The following is a 26,364-nucleotide window of genomic DNA, read 5'->3' as shown; positions in this document are numbered from 1 at the left end:
GGCAGAGAGTTCTTTGGAAAGGAGCACAAGACCGAAAAGTCTCCACAGAACATTTCTTGCTCATCTATAAAGACAACAGGCAAATTACCTCTCAAATATGAGAGATGTCAGGGAACAGAGCACATAAAAAAGTTTCTGGAAAAAGAGTTTTGAGTTGTTTGCTTTCAGTAACAAAATCCAAGCAATTAATAGATGGATAAAAATAAGCATGTTCAAAGAACCAGTGGCAGGAAATGAATCAATGTAAGCGAAGGATAAATATTTTAAACTCATATAAATTACATTATAGAATTTTTTTTTACCTTGAAAATGCAGAAAACAACGTTAACTGATGTAAACGTGAAGGAGGCGGAAAAGGAGAAAAGAGAGGTGAATGGAAATGGGATTATGAATGTCCTAGGATTTCAAAGGAAGAAGTGAAGCAATGCTGCAGAGCATTTAAATGTGTATTTTTAAAAATGCTTCTAAATTGTTGCATAACTTTCCTCAAGGGATCTTTTAGGAAATAATAACTCTGGGTAGATAAACATTTATTTTTAGAATCAGCAATTCTTTGTCTTCTCATTTTGTTATGTGGTCTCTTCCTTACTTGAGCTGGATATGCCTTATGTGCTCTAGGACGGCTTAGGTACAGTCACAGGAGGGGCAGAGTGGGAGGGTCAGGACCTGGAAGATACACCTGGGGAATTGGGCAGAAGCCGGATCACATGGTGCCAAGTGTCTCAGGTCTACCTTGCTCAGGAATTTTGACTTTTCCTAAAAGATAATGGGTGGGTGGGGAGGAAGGAGAATTTGAATCATGCATGTATTTCCTTTTTTTCTTTTTTGAGACAGGGTCTAACTGTGTTGTGTCATCTGGCCCACAACTCCTGGGCTCAAGTGACCCTCCCATGTTAGCCTCCTCAGTAGCTGGGACTACAGGTGCCAGCCACAGTGCCTAGTTGATAAAGATCACTTTGTCACTCTGGCTGTCTCGTCTTTAAAAATCTCTTCAAGCAACGTGATTTAGAGATGCTCTATCCGCATGATTTTACAAACCCGGACGACAGTCAGGATTGACCTCACATTCTGCTCCTTCCTTCAGATTTTAGATCTTTCCTTCAGCTTTCTAAATACTACTTTGGTAAACACTTTACAGACTAAACTAGGCATAAGAAACTATCGTGATTCTTTTTCCTGCTTCAATCCAGTGCTCCGTAGTTCTCCCATCCTCAGAGCAGCCAGGACAAGGCATGGGACCAGGATCTCAGGCTTCAGGCTGTGCCCTGCGCAAGTCCAGGGGAGCTGCTGACACAGTAACAAAGCAGGTGGTGCCTCCTCAGCTGTGTGATGTGGGGCCCATCGGGGAGGGGCCGGCTGAGTTTTGTGGTCTGTGTCCCCTCTCCCATCACTAAGAAAAAAGACAGCTGCAAAGTCCTATTTTTTAAGGCCTCCAGGCAATGAAATCGACAATTGTCTCAAAGTTGATATTTAATAACCCTTATGACTATTAAATTACTTTTTATGGAAATAGAAAATGTTTTTCGAATTGTATTCTACCCCTTTCTCTGGTTTTCTCTTCTTTTGAGAAGGTCAGCCAACCAGTCTTCATTTTATTCATAGCCCCTAATGTTATCAATACTAATCAATCATCCTGTAGTTTCCTCTTTTCCAGTCTAAATAGTCCTGGCTCTTTCATGTACCTTCAAAGGTCCAATTCTCCGATCCTTTGTATCTTGATGTTTTACCAAACAGCTTCCCATGTTGCACAGAATTTAATAACAAAAGCAAAGATATGTGAAGCCCACAGTGGTAGAACTATGCTCTGAGTCAGGAAAATAACAATTCTGTAAACATAAGCCAATGATGCCTCTTTTTGATCATGCTAGATTCATACTTTGTTCTACTTGTACTGTATTATAAATCCCCCTTTCAAGATTGCAGTTGATGGAGATAGTACATTAGCGATGTAATTGCAGTTGAAAAGGGTGGCCCTTTCATTTTCTGCTGCTGTAGCAGACACTGTTCATTGCTACTGAAGGAACAGTACTCCTTTTTCCTGGTTACCAATGCCCAGCTTTTTTCAACTGTCTCTTCGTGGGATGCTGCCTCCTTCCAGCCCTGGAGGGTGCATCTCTTTTAGTGTAAATCAACCATCCCCTTCCTCATAATCAATGAAACCAGGATCATGGGACCCAATCCCAGACAATGAGTAGTAAGGCAGAGTCAGCTGGGGGTGGGGTGGCTCTGGGATCATTTGCATCACTGCAAAAAGACACCCAAGGAAGAGACACTGTCTTCGCTGGACATTATTCTGAGAGGATATGCTTCCTGGAGCTGCTGCAACCACCTTAAAAAAAAAAACAGGGGGCCAAGTGTGAGAAATGAAAGCACAGATCTGGAAGATGATGGCTGAGTAGAAAGATGAAGAGATCCAGGGCTTCTGTGCGCACCACTTAGCTGCCTAATTGACCCGCTCTGGGCTTCCTGGTGTGAGATCATACATCCCTTTGCAGTTTGGTGATTTTCATTGGGTGGTCCCAGACCAGCATAAGTATCACCTGGAAATTTTTAGAAATGCGAATTCTGGGGCCTTTCCCCGGACTTGCTGAGAAGAATCTAGGAGGGGAGTGCAACTATCTGTTTTAACAATCCCTCCAGATCATTCTAAGAAGTCCGGAAGTTTGAGAACTACTGCTCTGAGCTTGCTGGAGTCTGAATGTCTGTGTCCTCCCACCATCCAAGTATTAAAATTCTAATCCCCAAAGTGATGATATTAGGGGTTTGGGGTCTTCAGGAAGTGATTCAGTCATGAGGGGAGAGCTCTCATGAATAGAATTAGTGCCCTTATGAAAGAGACCTCAGAGAGCTGAGTCACTCCTTTTATCATGGAAGGGCATGGAGAAAGTGTGTACTGTGAACCAGACACCAGGCCCTCACCAGACACCACATTAGCTAGCAGCTTGTTCTTGGACTTCTCAGCCTCCAGAACTATGAGGGAAAAAAATTCTATTGTCTGTAAGCTACCCAGTCTGGCATTTTGTTTATAACACCCCAGATCAGCTAAGAGCCATTGAATTGGGGGTTCAATAAACTTGCAGCTAAATACATGCTAATTAACACAGCTCCTTAATGGTTTTATGCATCTTTTCTAGAAAAATTTATCAGTCAGTATGTTTTCTGTCAATGTCATCTGAGAATTAACAGCGTTATAACTGGAAAGGTCTGGAGAGACAGGAGCAGGTAGTACAGTCCCTGATATGTGTTTGACACACCCAGACAGTCTGGTAAAGAGCTGGGGTAGGTTTCCTGGGGTGTAAGTAATTTTGGTAAAAATTTAGAACTTCTTGAGTTCTAAGGTGAAAGGAGAGGATTTTGAAATACAGAAAAAGAAAACTTAGGAGGCACAAACTCAGAGCTACGGTCAGAGGAACCGAGTGCCTGAAATAGGACAGAGAGTTTCCACACGCAGCGGAAAGACTGTGAGTAATCTGAGAGGTCAGGTAGGAAAGTAGGACCAGCGTGAAATGAAGGAGGCACTAATGATAAGCTGACAGGAAACCACCAAATCGCTATTTAGGGTGATTGGAATCTGCGGAGGGAAACGAGGCTGAAGAGACACGGCCGGGAAGGCCAAGATCTAAAAGGAGCTCCTAAAGGGATGTTTTATGTTTCCAACCCCTCAGCTGCAGCACACTGGTTCTATCATCTGTGCATCACTGCCAAAGCCAGAACCATAAACATCAGATTTCACTCAGTGACAGCATTCAGAGAAATGCTGCTGGAGCAATGACAGAGAAGAGACACTGCACATTCTCAGTGGGGGACTCGTCCCCTCTGCCCTACAGCTGGTGCCATCAAAAAGCTGCTGTAACAAGTGATGCTTGCTTCACTCAAATGCTATTGCCCCTGGTCAACTAACAGTGATATGTACGAATGAGCAACCCACCTGACCTGTGAAACAATGTGTAAGGAAGGTTTGAAGACGGACAAGCTGCAGACCAGCTCGAGGAAGGGACTCGAATATCATGACAGCACCAAGAGCTAAGCCACAGCTTGCAAGCTGCTTGCTGAGGCCACCAGTGGGTTAGAACCAAATTCTTCGAAAATTACTGCAGTCTGCCGTCACTTCATCTTGTCATGTGACACTTAACATTCTGGAAAAGGCCCTACACTGGTTTTGAGTGATCTTTCCAGGATCTGTGAACCTTTGAAACAACTCCATTTCCCTGTACTTCATCCACAATGCTCTTTCAGGTAAATCACCTGTCCATTCCTACCCCAAAGGAGGCCTCTGGAATGACTGCATCGTTTACCCTTTCATTGTTAAAATGGTTATCAGATTTCAGGTGTATCAAGCCTTGCAGATCAGTCTCTTATTCTTTGTGACGAACAGGCCCCTGCAGAACAAACCATCCAGGCACCAACAGGGGATGCAGCCCGTGGCTCCCCCATCACGTTTCCACACCACTGTGTGGGCCCACCTTGCCAACTTAAAAACCATCATTTTAAAAATCACCTTCCAAACTGCACTGATTTTATTTGTTCAAGAGATAACATGCATATTACATGACTATCATTTTAGGGCAAAGTGGATATATGGACAAATGTTTCCAGCAAGGAGGGAAAAAATGTCCTGGATAAAAATTCACAGCATCATTTTTGTATTTTCTGCTTCCTGAGTTGCTTTTTCTTGGATATGATGATTTCGTTCTTTGTATTCTTGATATACGTATTGGTACACCCTTCTTCTGTATGCACGTCATGGAGGGAGCATTCTTGATGTACGCATCAGTACATATTCTTCTGTGTGCACATCACAGGTGGCATTCTTGACATAAGCAGTGGTACATCTTCTGTGTACGTGTCATGGAGGGAGCATTCTTGATGTATGTATTGGTGTATTCTCTTCTATGTGCACATCCCGGAGAGGGCATTCTTGATGTACACATTGTTGTATCTTCTTTTGTGTGCACATGATGGAGACAGCCTCCTTGATGTACGCATCAGTACATCTTCTGTGTACACATCACAGAAGGGGCATCCTTGATGTACACAGTGGTACATCTTCTGTGTATGTGTCATGGAGGGAGCATTCTTGATGATGCAGGCATTGGTACATTTTCTTCTGTGTGCATGTCAGGGAGGGAGCATTCTTGATATACACCCAGGTACATCTTCTGTGTGTACAGCACTGAGTAGAGGTGCATTGGCAGATTCTGGTCCTGGTTCTACCACTCATGGACTGTGTGCCCTCAGACAAGTCTCTTAGCTTTTTAATCTCGGGCTCCTCCTCTGTAAAATGAGGATGGCAATTCCTACCTCCTAAAGTTGTCATGAACTCTGGCGAAGTTAATATTTGTAATATATTTAGAACAGTATCCACCACGTCATACTCTATGTCTTATAGAGTAAATCAAAATGGTATTTTTTTGTTGTTATAACACATTTGTTTTTCATAAATGTTGCTATTTGGCAGATATTACCTGGCTTCCAGAATAAAAGTTTTAAAATTAAAAGGTATCAAAGTACTTTTAGAAGTCTAATATTTGCTCATCTACTCACAAACTCTAAAAGTAGATTGGCTTTATGTTAAACAGAGAATTCATACAGAAAAAAAATTTTCAAAGCTGTATTCATTTCATAAATAATGTACTTTATTTTATTGCATATGGCTATTAAGGAGGGCATCCATGATCAATACAGACTAAATACAATGCACTATTCTAGTCCAGTTTATTCTCGTCTCCAGCAGCATCACATTGACCCCTATATACAGCGTGTACAGTGGAAGACAGAGCAAGATAAGTTAAGTCTCTTGTCATATCACAATAGCAAGAAATATATTTAACATCTTGATATCCAGAAACAATACGTACCCAAAAAGAAAACACTGTTTAATAACTGTTAAAGTTTATATAGCAAAAAATATTTTAAATTTAAGGTAAGTCAGGCAAAATGTACAAAGACCCAATATACATTGTGAAGTTTTAGCAAACATAACATTTATACATTTTGGTTCCATTCTGTAAACTAAATTAAAAATGTAAATATTGCATATGCCTTTTTTTTTTTGAAATGTACAGGATAGAGGGAAATTTAGTATATTATCATATGTGTATTTTGCTTGTTTTAAGCTGCAGTATGAACATGAACCATCTGTATAGTGTCATGACTACTCTAAGCACAGAGGGCGAGTTAAGTATGCGCCAATACACCACCGCATTCAGCAGGGTCCATATTCAGTCCCTATCGTACCTGGGGGGAGGTACAAAGCAAATACGCCCATCGATGCCAATTCCCAAAACTAAATAAAGACTTCAGGATGTTTTCTACATCTTAATAAAGCAGATCATCCATTGAAACTGACCTTCCAGCTAACACTGTATGGCCTATGAGCTGCTGTGATGTATAATTTCAGAAAAGTAAAACTTTAAAAATGCTCAGGGAGATCACTTTACATTCAACTTTGTCTTGCAATACAATCCTCTGTTCTAAAGTTCAGCACGGAAGCAGGAAGACTTTTGCATTGCCATTAAATATATTTTAAGACATTGAATTTTTTGGTCTTCCTCTAAAAAAGCCTCATTTTATTAATGCATTATGCTATAGTGATATATATCTATATATTTATATATATTTTTTCTAAAAACAAAACAAAACAGAAAAACAAAACCAACAACTCACATCTCCAATGAACTAGTGTAACCTCTCCTTGACTACCAGAGAAGACAGGCACTGGGGAAGCCCCCACGGGAGGAGAGGTCAACAGCCCTCCGGTCGAGTGTCAGGGGAGCGGGAAATGGCAGGATGCCCTGCTGGTCAAGTTCAGCAGTTGTAGGTGACATCTGCAAGAACTGCCGCAACACTGGTATTTTCGGAATACTGAAAACACAGGACAAGGGTAGTCTTGTTTGGAATTTTTTGACAAGTAACATGTACTGCGAGATTGCTTTTCTTCTTTTTCTTTTTCCATCAAGAACATAGGGGCTGGAATGCCTCTTTTTATCAGTTTCTTTCTTTTTTTCTTTTTTTTTTTTTTTTTTCTTTTTTGTTGTTGTTGTTCAGGGCAGCCTCACTGGTTGACATAATAGCATTATATTAAAGGTAACAGATTTTTTAAAATTAAATCTGCCAAACCCGGACCACCCGGGAACTGCCAGCACGCCTACAGGGATTTTTGGTTACAGAAAGGCATGCCCAAGATTCAGGAGAGCAGAGACATCTGAGCTTGTAGATAGGAGAAAAGGCGTTTGCAATGTGAAGTACCTACATCAACATCTACATCGAGAAGATTAAACAAGTCTGTTAAAGGTAAAAAGAGATATTCATCCCCTTCCCAAAGCCCTTCCCTCCCACCCCCCACTACCCAATACAGTTGATTTTCAAAAGTAGGTTGCTTCAGTTATATATAATAATTATTATTTAGTAATCCGTCTTCTAAGTCCAATCCCAAATTCCACTTCCGTTGAGAAATGTCAGCCCCACACTGGGCTCTGTGTGGACGTAAACATGGCAGGTACCTGCACTGGAATCCAACAAGCAGCTGTCTACTTGAATCAGTTCACTAAGGCCGAGGACCGCGCTCCAGATGCACAGGGCAGGGGCTGCTACAGGAGGGCCTGCCGGACCCCCGCCGCATAAATCTGGCTTTACCTTGAACTGAGGTAGGACTGTGGTCGTTTTGAGTGTAAGCCAGTAAATACCAGATTGTACGACTTTCATAGGTACGGGTGCACTCTCTTAGCATGCTGAGGGTTATGTCTGCTTTGCCAAAAGGAAAAGAAGAAGAAATTAAGACACTGGCCACAATTTAAGAAGGCCAATGAAAACATCCAATTTTCTTGAGAATAATTTCTTCAGCTAATTTTGTTAAAAAACAAAACAAAATGCAAACAGCATAGTGATGAATGCCCCATCGGGGAACAAGGGAGAGAGGCAGGGGACCGTGCCTTGTTGGTGCCTCGTCTAACAGAGTCCACAGGTGTTTACAAACGCAGTCAGCACTCAGGTCCAAAAGAAAACTGTAAGCAGCTTTGGGCTGAGACAATGCTGAGTATCTTCTTTTAATGATGTTCTCTGACGTGTGACATCCTGGTGACAGAGCCAGACAGATCTTCACTCTGAAAAAAAAAAGGAGGGAAGTCAACAGAGAACCTCAGGAGAGCAGAGCAATCTCCAGAGTTCCGGAAAAGGCCCCTCTAACCCGCGGTTAGAACCTGGGTCGTTTTCACAAACAGATGCCCTCTGAGAAGCAAACCTGTGTTCATTCTATTTTCTGAAAATGAATTCGGTGGGAAAACTCTGAGTTTTCCTAGCTGCAGAGCTGTTGGGTTCACGGTGAGTTGTCTATACAGTGAGATTCGTATTTTCAACTTAAGAAAAATATTCACCCATGCTTTTGTGAATCACTCTGTCCAATGATAGAAGAGAAGGGGCAGTTCGCACTGTGTGTCTGTGTGGCCTGAGAATCACCCCTCTAATCCCCTAGGCCTTGATACTTCCTGTGTTGTGTGAGATACACAGAAGCCACTGCCTTCCGCCCAGGGCCGCAGAGATGGAAAACCGTGACACACGTGACAGCTCTGTAAGCTATGTTTATTCTGCAAATGTGCATCATGTTAGGAAAGTGCAGGAACTGATCACTCCACACGTCTGCCCTCAGAAAGCTTCCGACTGGACCATCCATGCCCTTTCTGAAAGTGCCCAGCACTGCCTCACATGTTGTTACATAACCCTCAACATTAGGAAAGGGTTATTTTTATCCACCCAACTTCCGTATGTTCCAGTTTAAGTAATTTACCCTTTTGCTGTGCTGAGCGGGCAGGGACTGAGGACACTTGGCCAGATCTAATTGCTTCCTCCCTTCCAGGTTGAAGGAGCAAAATTCTTTAACCCTTTCTCGATTTCCAGTGTTTTAGGGCTATTTTTACTCAATATATTCCTTCTTCAAGGGCCAGAAGAAATTGGAAGATTTTGACCTTTCACAGTGTGTTGTTTTTTTCCTTTCTAAGCTTCTTGGCTTTTTAAACAAAATGACACACCGTTTTTTCATCACTCACCCCCATGAGGGTGAGCACTGCTTTGCTCTCAAACAGGTCTATTTCCTTCCTGTGCAGATGCATTGATACAAACTGCATTTCTGGACACTCTTCTAAAATCATTTAGAATTCTGATCCTAGACTCTTATACTCCATGGCTTACTTTTTTGTGAATCAAATTCTTTTCTATCCATCTTAAGTTCAGAGGACTGAACTCAACAAGACACTCCTAGTGTGCCCTGAAGCTGAGAATGAGTCCCTCAAAACCACATCTCACTATAAACTTGAGGCACTACATCCCAGAGCACCTGAAAACCCCAAAAGCGTGAACAGAAAAAATACCTGTCAGTGTACAAGGTAAACATTTTAAAATTCCTTACAACGCAACATTCTGAGGTTGTGCTGCTCTATCTTATTATTATTATTGAGATGGAGTCTCATTTTGTTACCCAAGCTGGAGTGCAGTGGCGTGACTGGCTCATTGCAACCTCTGCCACCCAGGTTTGAGCAATTCTTGTGTCTTGGCCTCCGGAGTAGCTGAGATTACAGGCGCATGCCACCACACCCGGCTAATTTTCGTGTTTTTAGTAGAGACAGGGTTTCACCATGTTGGCCAAGCTGGTCTTGAACTCCTGACCTCAGGTGAGCCACTCACTTAGGCCTCCCAAAGTGCTGGGATTACAGGCGTGAGCCACCACAGCTTGCCTACCTTATTATTTTTAAAAAGCTTTAATGTCCATTAAAAATTTTAAAAGTAAACAATGTTCTTCTGCCAATGAAACGTAACAGAATTAATTTCCTCCTAAAGAAAGATTTGTCTTTCAGTTATTTCATTCATTATTGTTGTGGTTTTTCAATCCCAAGAGACGTCAGTAAAAATCTAATTGTTTGTATCCCCTAAAAAAAAAAAAAAAAAAAAAAAAAAACAGGCATTTGCTAAAGTACACCCTGACTTGTAATTCACCTAAAATGAGCTTGCATTCTGTCCTTGAGGCCCTGATTATGGGAAGAATCCCATGGCCACCACAAAGCAGGTAACTGAGAGTCCAAAATCCATTGACAGAAATATTTCTAATCAATTGCTCATTTTATTTTGACACTAACAATTAGCTAAATATGGCTGAATTATCTCATGTTAACTCTAAGTCTGTTATCTTGAAAACAGCCAAACAAATAAGTTCTTCAATTTCTCAAACTTAAACACTTTGTCATATTAAATGGCAGGTAAATTATTGCTGAAAAAAATTACTTTCCGTTTTCATTTGTGAATTCATGGGGCCACTGACATTTTCATTGTTTTTTTCAGGCTGCTTTATTGCTGGGAAAGTCAACTCTTATCACTAGATCTTTGTGAGCTCTAATTAAGTTGAATGTGTAATTTTATTTTTTGAAAGTAGAATAAAGTTATCAAAACCTTAATTTATAAGCATCAGCATTATGCAAGCAAAGAGCTGATGAATAGCAAGGAAATAATTCATCCATGCATTTATTCATGCAATGACCTTTCAACAATTTTCTTTTTAAATTCTACTCTGGTGTAGGGTCTCACTGATAACTTGGAGGAAGAAGGCTGCCAAAAAAAAAAAAGAAAGAAAAATGAAAGGAAAGGGGGAAGGGGAAAGAAAAAAGGGAAGTGCAAGGGAAAGGAAGGGAAGGGAAGGAAACAGGAACAGAAGGAAGGGAAAAGGAAGGAAAGGGAAGGGAAGGGAACCGGAAGGGAAGGGAAGGGAAGGGAAGGGAACAGGAAGGGAAGGGAAGGGAAGGGAAGGGAACAGGAAGGGAAGGGAAGGGAAGGGAAGGGAAGGGAACAGGAAGGGAAGGGAAGGGAAAAGGAAAGGAAGGGAAAGGGAAGGGAAGGGAAGGGAACAGGAAGGGAAGGGAAGGAAGGGAAAAGGAAGGGAAGGGAAGGAAACAGGAAGGGAAGGAAGGGAAAAGGAAAGGAAGGGAAAAGGAAGGGAAGGGAAGGGAAGGGAACAGGAAGGGAAGGGAAGGAAACAGGAAGGGAAGGAAGGGAAAAGGAAGGGAAGGGAAGGGAACAGAAAGGGAAGGGAAGGGAAAAGGAAAGGAAGGGAAAAGGAAGGGAAGGGAACAGGAAGGGAAGGAAGGGAAGGGAAAAGGAAATGAAGGGAAGGGAAAAGGAAGGGAAGGAAGGAGGGAGAGAGGGAGGGAAGAAAGACTGGAAGGAGAAAGGGAGGGAGGGAAGAAGGCAAAGAGAAAGAAAGGGAGGGAAGAAGCAAGGAATGAAGGGAGTAAAGGAGGAGGGAGGGAGAGACGGAGGGTTATCACAGGAAGATGAACCTGTTCATGGCACACTCAAAGGAAGCAAGAGAGCTGAGGCAAGGGAGACTAGAACCAGGATGAACACCCACGCAGAGCCAGGCCTGGGGCGTCGCTGTGCAGCACTGCACACACAGCTGCATGCACACACACGCACCAGGGCAAGCACCATGTGGATGTGCCTCACCTAGCCTGTCTCCTGTTAGGTTAAAATATAACCGCTTTCTATGGCCACCTCCTTTCATGGTAAAGGGGGAACTGTGGTCTGGGTGTGCTCAGAAGGCACAGGCCAGTGGTTCTTGACCCTCAGTGCCCTGCCTCTCAGAGACCTGCTTGCTTAGACATCCCCCTACCACAGGAGGCTGTGGCTGATTCCGGGCCACCCTTCAGGATGCTTGGAAGCACTCTCGCTGATGTAGACAGAATTAACCACCAGAAACAATCCCTTGTGGAGCTGCAAAAGGGCAGCAAGGAAAAGGCTGGAGCACACCCCAGAGTAGACCCAGATGACTACGAGCTGCCAGCCACCACAGGATTAGGGTACAGTGGGGACCTAAGAAGCGTTAAGTACTAAGAATGCACGGTGGAAAAAAGGGATCTGTTTTGAAAACCCAACTATAATTTTTATTCATTTGTTAGAGAAAGAAGGCCTAAGACAGAAGCTATCTGCCTCAACTGATGTCTCAAATACCTTTTTCCAACTGAGCTGGTGGTAGAATCTGTGCCACGCATACTATTAAGGGTCCCACTGGCGTAGGGCTAAAGTGATCAGCACGTGCGGTAGCTCAGGAGGGCTATCTCTGGTCCAGATGCAGCTTTCAGACACCACACTCCAAACGCTGCTGCCCCTGGCTGAAGACACCCTGGAAGCACGATACCTGCCACCCCCGACAACCACCCACTCATCAATGGCATTCCCCTGGCCCAGGAAGAAGGAAGCTGGAAAACACTCTTGTACCTTCAAACCTAGGAAGGAGAGTAAACTTTTGCCTTTATATTCATTTACCTTCAAAGTAAGTTAAGTTATCCCTCTCCCTGAAAAGCAACCTTTAAATATGATCAAGCTTTAGGCTTCCTAAAGATGAGATTCCAGCAAACATTTATTTATTTTATTATCTGTGTTCATTTTAACAGAAGTGAGGAATTACTAATTTTATGGCTGTTCTACTCTGATATTCACTAAGAAGGGAGACATTTTTTGAGTTCATCAGCTGTAATGACAAAACCAAAAAGAAAACAGTAAGAATCACGTGTTGCTCCTGAACACAATTACAGAACACCACATACCAATTCCGCTACTACAGGTAATGTATGTTAAAAACATTAACTTATTGATACTCATTGAATTTGCCCCATAATTAATTACACACTGTATTACCCTGTCCCTTAGATGTTGCTTTGTAAAGAAATCCATCCACAGACACATCCATGTAGAGTTTTTGAGCAAAGAAACTAAACCAACGAACAGAAACCCTTTTAGCAAAGAGGTGAGTTGTTCCATATGACCTGCCGTGCAGGGGGCCCACTGCTGCTGCTGTGACTGATGACATTCATGCGTGGGACACAGTCCCCTGTACCACTCATCACAATGCCCTGCAGACGGGCAATAATTCCACTCCTTTTCTCTTCCACTTAAAAGGCCAATCAGAATGCAAATGAAGGAGAGAGCTGTCGGTAAAAGCTCCGCCTTCAAACTGCTCAACTTGACTCCCCCAAAAGAGAGAAAGAAGAAAAGAAAACATTTAACTAAAAACACTGTCATTAAAACAGGGACGAAAGCTGCCTTGTAATATATGGAACAATGTCCCCACACTGACATGTCACATGGAGCTGGGCATCATGACTGCAATCACAACATGGAAAACTGAAGTGAGAATCCAGCCTAGAACATGTTATAAATCAGGGGAAAAACAGAAAGAAAGAAGATAAATTTGCTCAGCCAATAAAATCAGTCAGCATTTTAGAGAGAAGTCTGACTCACCAATCCTTTTTCTTCATGATTTCTCATGACAATTTGGGTTTGGACATGTTTGCCTCCAAGGTCATATTTCAATGTTCAAAATCCAGGGCCAAATACACCTGGGTCACGGTGGCTCTGCCCAGGGAGGCCCTGGTTTTCTCTGCAGAGGGGCTTACGACCGCCACACAGGGCCCCACAGAACGACTGTGGGAAATGGGACCTCACAGGCCTTTGGTGAGCAACGCTGGACCACCAAAGGGCAAACTCACAGAGTAGGTGAAGACGCTTTCCCACTTTTCAGTCATAGCTGCATTAGGAGTGTTACCAATAATGATGTGCTTGACAAAATGATACGCTTTTTAAAATCTGTGTTTCTAATCCAGCAGCAAATGTGATTCAGAAAGCAACTAACCCTTCCGTGAGCTCAAACATATCACACAGGTACATATTAGGCCTTTTACGTTAAACACAGAATTACGAGGGAAAATTAACTTTTCAGTTGCAGGAGCAATTCTGAGAAAAATAAACCTGATAATTCAGTATCTCCTCACTTTTCAAAAAGCAAGACAATCTAAGAATACGAAAAAAAAAAAAAAGTAAGGTTGAGTATGATAACAAAACCTAGAGATTCTAAGAAAAACAATTACTTGAACTTTTCTTTTAAATTGGAAAAAAAAAATAAAAGGGAAATATGGAAGAATACGTTCTGCATGACAAACATGGGCAATACTTACCCCTCAGCCCTCCTTGAGAAAGACTGACAACATTCTTTTATATGAGCTCATCACTTCCACTGACAATTAAAATCATTTCATTTTGAATACTTGTTATTAAAAAAATTCCTAATATCAAGTTGCAACTTGACGTTAAAGACACAATACAAAATAGGATGAGAAAATCTAGTTGTCTCACAGGCTGGGTTTAGTGAAAGGTATCTTCCCCCTTTTACTCCTGTTTAATCTTTCACATGTGACTGATCTTAATCACCCAAAACTAGGAGGAATCAAACTTTGACCGACTTTTACCTATGGCACTTCCAATTCCCTCCATGCATTCAAAGTTTCCTACACAGGAGCCTGTATTAACTTGACACTGCATGGTTACATAACGACTGTAAAACACAGAATGTAAACAATTCTTTTCGGAGTGTTACTGTTAAAAACCCTGCCATGTGCCTGATGTGAGCTATTTGTGTCTATGGCAAGAGTTGCCCACCGCCCTTGCAGTGCAGCCAGGCCATAAAAGAAACATTAACTGTTTTCCAGCACAAACGCCTGAGACATAACACATCCCCAGAATTGCGGTGGACCCTTTCTTTTAAATTATAAAATGTTAGACACTTTTCAGTTGAAACCCAGACCAGGAAGCATAAACAACTTTCTGAAGCCTCCCTGCCAGTCTGTGGAAGAGCAGAGTCCTCAATTTCTCCCAGAACACCTGCCTCTCTGCTCCCCTTTGGTGACAGTGAGACGGGGCAGGAGCAGAGACACCTGCAACTGTCACCTGAGGCCCCAGAGTGTCAACTTCCACACTAAACCACTAGCTCTTTATAAAAGTTTCCTCGAAGGAAATTAAACAGCACACTAGCATTTCACATGATTCAGCACGCGAGTCGATGTGGGCATGCTCCCGGGGGCTGTCTTCCTCACCAGGGGACGCCCAGGCCCTGCCTTCTCACCTCCCTGTCCCCAGCATCCAGCAGGCTGCTGGCCAGGTCCTTAGTAACACTTATAGGTATTAAACTGAAGTGAAAGTCCCATGTGGTTCATGCCTTTTCTCACAGGCAGAAATACTCCATAAAGTTTTCTAAAAGAGAACAAAGCTTTAGGACTGCGTGAGACCCAGTAGACAAGAAAACCCTTTCCAGTCCACTTGAAGAATGACTCTAAGGGAGAGGTCAGTAACGTAAGGCCAGCTCTGGCTTGCCTGTCTCTGCAAATAAAAGTTTTATTGGGACACAACCATGCTCATGCATTTACACATGGCTGCTTTCACACCATAAGCAGAGTGGAGAAGCTGTGCCAGAGACTGCATAACAAGAAACCTAAACTCTTTACTACCTGACCTTTCACAGAATGTTTGTCAATCCTTCAAGGAACACATGAACATGGTAACCTTTACTAAGGAAGAAATGAGAAGAAAAACAGGCAAATTTGCCAAAATAACACCATGTATTTCTACCTGGGTGCTACACTGGGAAACTAACTGATACCCCTTTAAAAATTATCTGCAAGCTTACGTACTTTAGAAATGCAATACTGTCTTCTAAAAACCACACTATCCTGTTACAGACCCTACTGAAAAAGAGGACCCAAGTCACAAAATCATTTATGAACCGGCACACTTTCGGGATGTTTCTCTTGGCTACCGCTGTTCTATTTGTTTTTTCATGCGTAACACAAAAGTGCTCAATAAATCTAACCATTGCTAAATACATCCTCCACTAGCATTCTTCCTACAACAGAAGTAAAGGTTTACATGTGAGATCTGCAATTCATCAAGGGTCCAAATCTTTCCTCTTTCTTGGGTCATTTGAGAATGTACATGTAAGTACTCAGCCCTAAGACTATTTGGGCCAAGTGACACAATATGCATTAAAATTGCAAACAGCCAATGAACAACGTGATTCCTTCCTCAGATTTGCCACACACTTGTGCGTATGGTTTTTTACTAACCTAAAAAAATTTTATGCACACCATAAAAATGTTTATATTGTTTGTATCTGAAATTATAAAATCTAATTATTATATTTTTGCTATCAAATTAAGGGAACATGGAATAATTATTTATTCAAAATATATCTATCTCCAAATAGCCTGTTGTTACATATCATTTCAACCGGACCTTCTTTTCTACTTCAAAAGCTTAAATAACCATATCCCCTCTTCCCTGGTCCATAACATCTATGTGATGTAGGATTTCAGCTTTGTCTCTCTGGGGACAAATCCATCTATCTAATTTGAAAGCCTCGTAAGAATGACCATGTAGCATTTAACTGAGCCATCCAGTAGAATCAAGGTTGAAGGTCCAACTCCTATTTAGTCATTGAAGTGCAGGCTGTGTTTGCAGAGATCGAAGTACACATTCTTCCCAATCAGCCACACCAAAAGCATTCTGCTCTTCCCTGGGAGCTTAGGAATGGCTCCATGCCACCATCTCCATGCTTTAAACAACATGCCATTCCCACGACTCTCATGATACAGGTGTGGAAGGTGCTGTGGCCACAGCAGAGCCACACCAAGGCTGGCATCTAGGAACCACCTCTTACCAGCTGTGTCATCTCTACAGTGACATCTCTAAGTCTGCTCCCTCTTATGAAAATGGGGACACGATCTCTCCCACCCTGAATTCCCCAGCGGGGTGGTCACAGGGAATCTGTCAAATGACATTTCATGTATAAAATATATAAATAATTAATATAAAAGATATATTTTTTTCATTCATAAAGAAGCATGAGCTACTACCACAGTTGGCATTTAGTGGTTGGGCTCCCTTTGCTTTCTCTGTGTGCCTTCAAATGATGTATACATGTAACCACATGTGCTCTGAACCACAGACTTCTGAAGACCAGGCAGCCCTGTGCTGCCAGGGAAAGGCAGGCTCCTCCCACCCTCCTATCCTGGCTAATTTTCGGAGGGCCACCGTGGTCTCTCTCACTGCATTTGTCATCACGGCTCTTCCTTGTTCTAAACTGTATTTGTGAATGATACCACGAGCAACCACAACTGCAGGCAGCAAATAAACAACGGCCGAATGCACAAAAACAATGGCAAACAGCTCCCAGAATAAAATGAATCAACTTGTTTTAATTGGACAGAAGTGGAACAGAAGTAGAATTGTTTTTCTTGGGGTAACCCTAGGCCATTTAAAGCTGCAAAGAATGTGTTTGCCTAACTGCTTTCTTCATGCCCGGAGGACAGGACAAAACACCCGGGAAGAGGCTGCACATGTCCACCATGCAGGCAGCTGCCCCAGAGAGGACACCATGTCACACGTGCCAAGCACACACAATCAGCAGGCTGGGCTCTGCCTGGTGCGGGCCATCGGAGGACAGCACCTCCCCTCTCTCTGCTCCATACAAAAAGGTGCACTAAAATCCAGGTCCACATTGAAACTCCTCTGCCACAGATGACAGGGATTTACATCTAAACGAAGCAATGCAAATTTCAGTAATCCAAGATGGAAAGCGCCAAGTTACCAAGTGTATAAAGTTCATTTACTAAAGAAGCAAATAAAATAAGACAGCAGCAGCTGACAGCTAGGCCTGCCCAGGGATGTGGAGACAGAGGAAATCCACGTCTCCGGCTCCTCCTCTCCAAGCCTGTAGACATCCTGAGCTTGTCCACCGTGGCTCCCACTCCCCACTTCATGTGGCCGACTGGCGCCAAAACAATGCACAAGTTATATTCCGTTAATGCACATGCCCATTCAGCCAAAATGCCAAGTGTCTATAAAGTTACTAAAAAACTGAAGTCTAAGCAGAGGAAACATACATTGCTCAGCCTCGGCAGGACCTAAAATGACAAAGACCTTGTAGACATTTTCAAATGCTGATGGGCTAGGAGCAGCCTCACACGCCAGGGGACACAGACCCCAAAATGCTTTGGTGGAGGACGTGGAGGGAGGTTTAGATGAGTGGGCAGCCTAGAAACATGGGCCCCAACTTCTCCTGGAGGGCCCAGTGGGGTGCAGTGACCTGCCCTGAGCCACTGGCAGTTGGACTCAGAGCGAGGACAGGCCCCTTACTCCTGCCTCTCAGGCCCAGGGACAGAGGCCAGAGGCCGTGCAGATCAGTGTGCAGCCTGGCTCCCATCCAGGCAGGCCACACCGGGAATGTGGCCACAAACACGTCTCCTGTCCTCCCTTCTTTTTCAGCAAGGAGGAGGAGGTGTGGAAGAAGAAAATACCCAGCAACATAAAGATTCCATTTCCCAAACTGCCGAAAGTTTGGTAAGGGGAGAAATTATCAATGAATTATAAATAAAACATTTCTTACATCAAAAGGAAGTTGGACTGTGTGTGATGACTGACACAGTCACATGTCCACGTTCCCCGAGGCTGTGCCTGAGTCCTTTAAGACTTTTAAGAATGGAGTTAAGAGAGATGTGCCTTTCTAACCACCTCGTTAGTAACCAAGGTGACAAAACTCAGGATCAAGCAGATATGCACTGAATAGACAATGGTTCTACCCCGTGTGTACAGACTTAGTACCTTTTCTTCCAGGACAGCATCACTCGGTGATATTCCATCCTGGAAAATCAGCTCGACCATATCAATATTTCCAGTTATATGATTTGTGATATCCAATACATAGAAAATTCCTATAAAATAATTGTCCTTCCCCCCCATTTTGCTTAGAGAATGATGAGCCATTTTACCATTTCTACTTGGAAGGAATAACTAGCAACACAGTTCAAGCAGATAACTAAAGAATGAGGTCCTCTTTCACAATTAATTTTCTACATATTTCGTGAAAACCAAGTCAAATGGTGCCTAAATTCTAAAGACAGACCTAAACGCTCAACCACGTTTTAAAAATTATGCAGGCCCCGATTATTATAACTGCACATGTTGGCTAGAGCCCATTTATTAAACATGCACTCTCCTCACCAGCAGGCTAAGAGGACATGCGGGCACCCGTACACACACTCCGCACCCTCACCTTCCCCAAGCTCTTACGCCCTCAGCAAAATCCATGCCCTCAGCTCTTTCCTGTGAAGCCCGGATCTCCATGAAACAAATGGAAGAATACATTGAAGTAATACATTTCCTGTGCAGTTTTTTCTGTCTTCTATAATTTTCATTTCCAAATTAGCTGAAAAGTGAAACTGATTTGTTTGATAAGCTGGCGGTTAGCCAGCCCTACAGCTAACTGTAATGCAAGGGGCACCCCACCTCAAGGCAGAGTTCCGAATAAGCAGATTCAGCTTTTAGTTTGTCAGAGGGAAAGACTTCTTCTTTTTATAAATGAAGGCTCTGTGTCACTAGAAGATGCAGAATCAGGCAGCAGCCAGGCTTGCCAGGACCGCTTCCTCACTCTACAGCCTGGGAAAGCTCCTCCAATACCAGGAGCTGGGCTCCATGGTGGGGCAGGCACATAACTGGCTTACCATCTCCAGACCTCAGATTTTCCAACAAAAAAACAGGGATAACAACAAGATCCAACCCTATGCGGAGGTTATCAGGGTTCAATATCATTTTTAAATGTCTTATAAACTGTGTTACAAATGTAAGTTTTAGAACAAGGCACGCCACTCCGTGATTACTGACTTGCACTTCTGTTTTGTTGTTTATGCTGTAAGCATGACCTAGTGGTCCCAGTCTTAAGGACATCAAAGCGTCTTCATTCTACTAGATCACTTTCAGCTCTTGTACGATTTTATATACTTTTGAGAGAGAAATTTGAATTGACATAGACTCTACCAAGTAAACACCACCACTGAGGAATGCCGTTCCCCATAATGATGGAATTGCCAAGCCTAAACAAGGAAGAAGTTGAAACCCTGAATAGACCAATAACAAGGGCTGTAAGTTGAGGCAGCAATTAATAGCCTACCACCCAAAAAAAGCACAGGTCCGGATGGGTTCACAGCTGAATTCTACCAGACATACAAAGACGAGCTGGTACCATTCATTCTGAAACTATTCCAAATAATCCAAAAAGAGGGAATCCTTCCCCAATCATTTTATGAGACCAACATCATCCTGATACCAAAACCCAGCAGAGACTCAGCAAGAAAAGAAAACTTCAGGCCAATATCCATGATGAACATAGATCTAAAAATCTTCAATAAAATACTGGCAAACCAATTGCAACAGCACATCAAAAAGCTTATCCACCATGATCAAGTAGGCTTCATCCTGGGGATGCAAGGCTGGTTCAACATATGCAAGTCTATAAGCTTAATTTACCACATAAACAGAACCAAAGACAAAAACCACATGATTATCTCAACAGATGCAGAGAAGTCCTTTGACAAAATTCAACAGCCCTTTATACTAAAACCCTCAATAAACTAGGTATTGATGGAACGTATCTCAAAATAATAAAAGCTATTTACAACAAACCAACAGCCAGTATCATACTTAATGGGCAAAAACTGGAAGCATTCCCTTTGAAATCTGGCACTAGACAAGGATGCCCTTTCTCACCACTCCTATCCAATATAGTATTGAAAGTTCTAGCCAGAGCAATCAGGCAAGAAAAAGAAATAAAGGCTATTCAAATAGGAAAGGAGGAAATAAAATTGTCTGCATTTGCAGACATGATTGTATATTTAGAAGACCCCATCGTCTCAGCCCAAAATCTCCTGAAACTGATAAGCAAATTCAGCAAAGTCTCAGGATACAAAATCAATATGCAAAAATCACAAGCATTCCTATACACCAATAACATACTTAAAGAGAGACAAATCAAGACCGAACTGCTATTCACAATTGCTACAAAAGGAATAAAATACCTAGGAATACAACTAACAAGGAACATAAAGGACCTCTTCAAGGAGAACTACAAGCCACTGCTCAATGAAATAAGAGAGGACACAAACAGATGGAGAAACATTCCATGTTCATGGTTAGGAAGAATCAACATCATGAAAATGACCATACTGCCCAAAGTAATTTACAGATTCAACGCTATTCTCATCAAGCTACCAATGACCTTCTTCACAGAACTGGAAAAAACCACCTTAAACTTCATATGGAAGCAAAAGAGAGCCTGCATAACCAAGCCAATTCTAAGCAAAAAGAACAAGGCAGGAGGCATCACACTACCGGACTTCAAACTATACTACAAGGCTACAATAATCAAAACAGCATGGTACTGGTACCAAAACAGAGATATAGACCAATGGAACAGAACAGAGGCCTCAGAGGTAACACCACATATCTAAAACCATCTGATCTTTGACCAATCTGACAAAAACAAGCAATGGGGAAAGGATTCCCTGTTTAATAAATGATGTTGGGAAAACTGGCTAGCCATGGGCAGAAAGCAGAAACTGGACCCCTTCCTGACACCTTACACTAAAATTAACTCCAGATGGATTAAAGACCTAAACATAAGACCTAACACCATAAAAACCCTAGAAGAAAATCTAGGCAAAACCATTCCACACATAGGCATAGGCAAGGACTTCATGACTAAAACATCAAAAGCATTGACAACAAAAGCCAAAATAGACAAATGGGACCTAATCAAACTCCACAGCTTCCGCACAGCAAAAGAAACAGTCATTAGAGTGAATCGGCAACCAACAGAATGGGAAAAAATTTTTGCAGTCTACCCATCTGACAAGGGGCTGATATCCAGAATTTACAAAGAACTGAAACAGATCTACAAGAAAAAAACAAACAAGTCCATTCAAAAATGGGCAAAAGATATGAACAGACACTTTGTAGAAGAAAACATACATGGGGACAACAGACATGAAAAAATGCTCATCATCACTGGTCATTAGAGAAATGCAAATCAAAACCACATTGAGATACCATCTCACGCCAGTTCGAATGGTGATCATTAAAAAATCTGGAGACAACAGATGCTGTAGAGGATGTGGAGAAATAGGAACACTCTTACACTGTTGGTGGGAGTGTAAATTATTGGTTCAACCATTGTGAAAGACAGTGTGGCAATTCCTCAAGGACCTAGAAATAAAAATCCCATTTGACCCAGCAATCCCATTACTGGATATATATCCAAAGGATTATAAATCGTTCTACTATAAGGACACATGAACATGAACGTTCATTGCAGCATTGGTTACAATAGCAAAGACCTGGAACCAACCCAAATGCCCATCAATGATAGACTGGACAGGGAAAATGCGGCACATACACACCATGGAATACTATGCAGCCATAAAAAATGATGAGTTCGTGTCCTTTGTAGGGACATGGAAGAACCTGGAAACCATCATTTTCAGCAAACTCACACAAGAACAGAAAATCAAACACCGAATGTTCTCACTAATAGGCGGGTGTTGAACAGTGAGAACACATGGACACAGGGAGGGGAGCATCACACACCAGGGTCTCTCTGGGGGAAATACGGGAAGGACAGCAGGGGGTGGGGAGTTGGGGAGAGATAGCATGGGGAGAAATGCCAGATATAGGTGATGGGGAGGAAGGCAGCAAATCACACTGCTTTGTGTGTACCTATGCAACAATCTTGTGTGTTCTTCACGTGTACCCCAAAACCTAAAATGCAATAAAAAATAAAAGCTCTACGTATTGTATACAAGGAGTCTATCACCGTCACTCAGTGTGACATGTGAACTAAGGTCAGTAGCATGGCTGGACAGGCTCCATCCCTCCCAGTCCCTTACTATCTCCTTCTCTTCACCTTCTCCTTTGAGCCTTAGCTCTCCACGCCAGCCACACTGGCCTCCTTCCTGTTCTGGAACATTCTGGGCAACCTGCTGCCCGGGACCCTCTGCACTGCTGTTTACCCGCTTTGCCTACTTCGATTCTCCCCTTAACATCCATAAGACTGGCTTCCCCGCTCCTTCAGGTTGCTTGGCTCAAATATTCTCTTCCCCCTCTCCCTTCCCTGCTTCATTTCTAGAGCATTTCACCACCTGCAATGCTTCATGCCCTAAATGCACATCAGAATTAAGTTTACTTCCTAGGTTTCAAAGGCAGACAGTCCACTGAAGACTCGCCCACTTTCTGTTCTTTTTAGCTTTAAAAAGCAATTCTGTTTCTCGCTAGCCTATCCTTTAATATTGCTCAAATGGATGAAGAATTTTTTTGAAGTATTCTATCTGTAACAGTTGTCATCTTTGTAATGGAAAAAAAATGCAGAAATTGAATGGTTTGGATGACTTTAAAAATTAAAGGGAGATCTCATCATTTCTGCTACTGTCCTTTCTGCTCCCAACTTTATACCTTTCTCAAGCACCCAATAAGTAAAGTTCCTATTGGTTTTTTGTTTGTTTTCTGAAAAGAACCATAAAAGGTGGCAAAAGGTTTGAGAATGGCAGCGGACTCACCTGTGACCAACTTCCCCATCAGCCTCACGGATGGGTGACTTGGAGCTTCCTAACTCAATGGGACTTCCTTCTTTCGCCTACATTGGCCAACACCAGAGAAGGCAGGGTGGGGCAAAGTAGGAAGCAGCCCTTTGAGCGCGGGGGCTGTGGCTGGCAGAAGGGAGGGGGCTTTCCTGGACAGGCCAGGAATGCCTCCAGAAAGAACGGGACCAATACTCTTAACACAGGCTTCGGGACCACCTATGGATTGCACATCTGCTGGAGGTAAGACGTCAGAAAATGCAACCTTATTTGGAAGTTACTATGACAGTGACCATTTGTAAAGCAACTCTGAAGCATAACATTAGAAAACCTAGGATTATAAAAATATTTGTGGCTAACATCTAACCTCTAATGGGTTACGTTTGCAGTGGCATGCAAGTAGCTGAACTGAACACCTTTTAGACATGCGCTTTCTTGCATGTGTATCTAGGAAAGCCGAGGGAAAGGTCATGAAGAGAAGGCGTGCGTTCAGAGAACTATTTCCTTTTCCATGAAGGAAAGTGGGGCATCTTTGTTAAGCCATCATTGAGGATAAGCAGAGAAGAACTGGAGGAGTCGGAAGAGGAGCCCAGAAACCCAACAATGGGGAAGTTTCTGGAACACTACCATTTATGACAAAGACTAAGCACAGAATGAAATACCAGGAGAGCTTGGAGGCAAGGCCAAGGGCTCAGGGCAAGCTAACATCTAGGAATCAGGATAGCAGCAGAATCAAAGCTACTATTTTTCAGAGAAGAAAACTCACAAACACCATCTCATCTGATGCACCCTAGGCTGGCGCAAGGATGAAGGGGAGAAACATCTGAGGGGTCCCAGAATGGGACCAGTACTGTGAGTGTTCCAGCAAGGACATCCACAGTCACAGCAGAGACATCCCATGAAACACCCCATTCTCTGTGTTCAGCCAAGACTGCCTGCAGGGTGGAAACTTATGAAGAGGATCAGAGGGGCTGCCCAGAACATGGCACTCGGTGGATTGCTGCCAAGTTGACTCTGAAGGCACCTGGGGACAGAGGCCAGGCTTCGAATTTCTTCTGCATCTCCCAGGACATCTACTCTTGCGCTGACAACCACTGAACTCTCAATACGCTGATTGGCTTAAAACATCAACAGTGTTCTGCCTTTTGGAAATGGCTGAAGACCCAATGGATTCTAAACAGTCCAGATGGCCTGGATGAACCAGGACTCAAACAGATGAATGCATACCATCCAGACTTGTTCCAGGAACTTAAATGCTTCCTGCTGGGAAAACTTGGACATTTTATTGCAGTGATCATTTCACCTGGAACTAGGAACGGTGATAAACTAAGCTGCAAATAATAGTAAGACACCAAATGAACCAAGGTGTATCCTTTCTGCTGCACCATTGAAACTTCAGTCTGTCCCTAAACACCAAAATGCCCTTATGTTTGCAAGCTACAAAGCCATTAGGAAAATATTCTCACTTAAAAAATTTCTTAAATAATCTCAACGATGTCTACAAATTCATTGATGTTTACATTTAAAAGGATTTTGTGTAACTTTTGTATCTAGTTTTTCCATACAGTTCATTATTAAAGTTTTAATTTTTTCTCTTTTGCTTTCTCAGTAGCTAAATTAAAGCCAGTTTTCTGAAACTGACTGCAGTTAAAATAAATGTACAATCCTGGATTTAGAACACTTTAAAAGAGAAAAAAAGATTTGGTACTTTTGCAACTAATACATTTTGCTAAAGCATACCCAAATATACTTTCATTTGAACTATAAATTGAGTAGATGTCTACTTGACAACATAAGTTATTTGAACAAGTTTCAGCATACTCCTCTGATATACAGAACTGGAAGAGGGTATGGGTAGCTTGTGGATGTGTTTTGTTTCATTTGCATATGAAAAATGTTATTTTAGGTCATTTTCATGCAGGAAGACAAAGAAAGGTGAATACCTACTAGCATACCAGAATAAAACTGAAGCAAAGCACTTTAGTAATTTATTTTTTAGAAATGCACCCAAGTTGTGGAGTAAGAAACTGACCACAGACTCTCCTTTTCCAGGAATGTCTGCTGTCTAGGAAGTTCAGAAGCCCTGCAGGGTGAACAGTACACTAGGGTCCCAGTACCTCCATTTCTGACTTCTTCCAACCAAAACAAGCTGATCGATACACTCTAATCCATGACTTGCTTAATCCTGCTCATTGCCTGGAGTTTCTAAAGGATTATGTGCATGGTTTTTAAATTTAGTAAGGAAATTCTGGCCTATTTCCAAAACTTTTCTCCCTGCTTCACAATTCCTCTTATTTATCTATCCATCTGGGGATGGGAAGTCCCAAACAAAGAAAGGAGGGCAGAGAGCCCCACCCAGCATGCGCTGGGCCAAGGCAGGGCAGGGCAGTCATGGATGAGGGTGGCCACTGAGATGATGGGATCAGGAGTGGCTTCTACCACAGACCCGGGAGTTCATGGGGTCAAATGGTCCCTGACTTCAGTCCCTATTTTGGTAGCTTTGCAGCATGGAGCAATGCAGGTGCATACTCTTCCCAGGTCCTCTGAAGAAGCCGAAAGTTTGCAGAGGGACCCAAACCTTGCTGGAGAAAAGGCTTCCGGCCTATTCACGAAGACCCCCACACCCTACCTCTGGATCAGTTTTTCTGGCTAACTTGGTGAGTGTTCAACAAACCCGTCACTGCAAGGCAGGGTGCTCTGAGCTTGGCTTCCTTCTTAACTGGGAGGGAGGTCATTCACCCTGATAGCAAAATGCATTCCTGCTTTGCTCATCCTGCCAGGCCTCCAATCTCAGCTGCTGTCTGGTGGGTCTCGGGGCTCACTGCTGGGGATGCTGGCCAGGAAGGAGGAGCTCTTTCCTGCTGCTCAGGGGCCTGACAGCTCACAGAAATCAACACTGCACTGCACACAAGAGCTCCAGGCCATGGATTTGCCTATTATATTTTTTTAAGTGTGAGTATCTTAGGAATTTTTATGTGTTTGCTAAAGTGTTTCTTTCTGTTTTTGAAAGTGAGGTTACAGCCACGTCATTAGAAAGGTGGCAGCTCCTGTGAACTTAAATTTGTATGAAAACTATTTATCTTCATATAAAAAT

At 42.7% G+C, this 26,364-nt stretch overlaps 1 protein-coding gene across 1 annotated transcript in view; it reads right to left on the bottom strand.

Moving 5' to 3' along the window:
* Nucleotides 1–6,991: 6,991 nt before the first annotated feature.
* Nucleotides 6,992–26,364, bottom strand: part of IRS2 (insulin receptor substrate 2) — a 31,959-nt gene continuing 12,586 nt past the window's right edge. The window contains exon 2 of the mRNA XM_003945178.4: nucleotides 6,992–8,102. Within this exon, the coding sequence (XP_003945227.3) occupies nucleotides 8,098–8,102 (5 nt within the window). The 3' untranslated portion in view covers nucleotides 6,992–8,097. The remainder of the gene's footprint in view (nucleotides 8,103–26,364) is intronic.

Source organism: Saimiri boliviensis, chromosome 16 (genome assembly GCF_048565385.1).
Source record: "Saimiri boliviensis isolate mSaiBol1 chromosome 16, mSaiBol1.pri, whole genome shotgun sequence".
Classification (NCBI taxonomy): Eukaryota; Metazoa; Chordata; class Mammalia; order Primates; family Cebidae; genus Saimiri; species Saimiri boliviensis.
The sequence above is the reverse complement of the archived record's forward strand: the minus strand, read 5'-3'. Positions and strand labels throughout refer to the sequence as shown.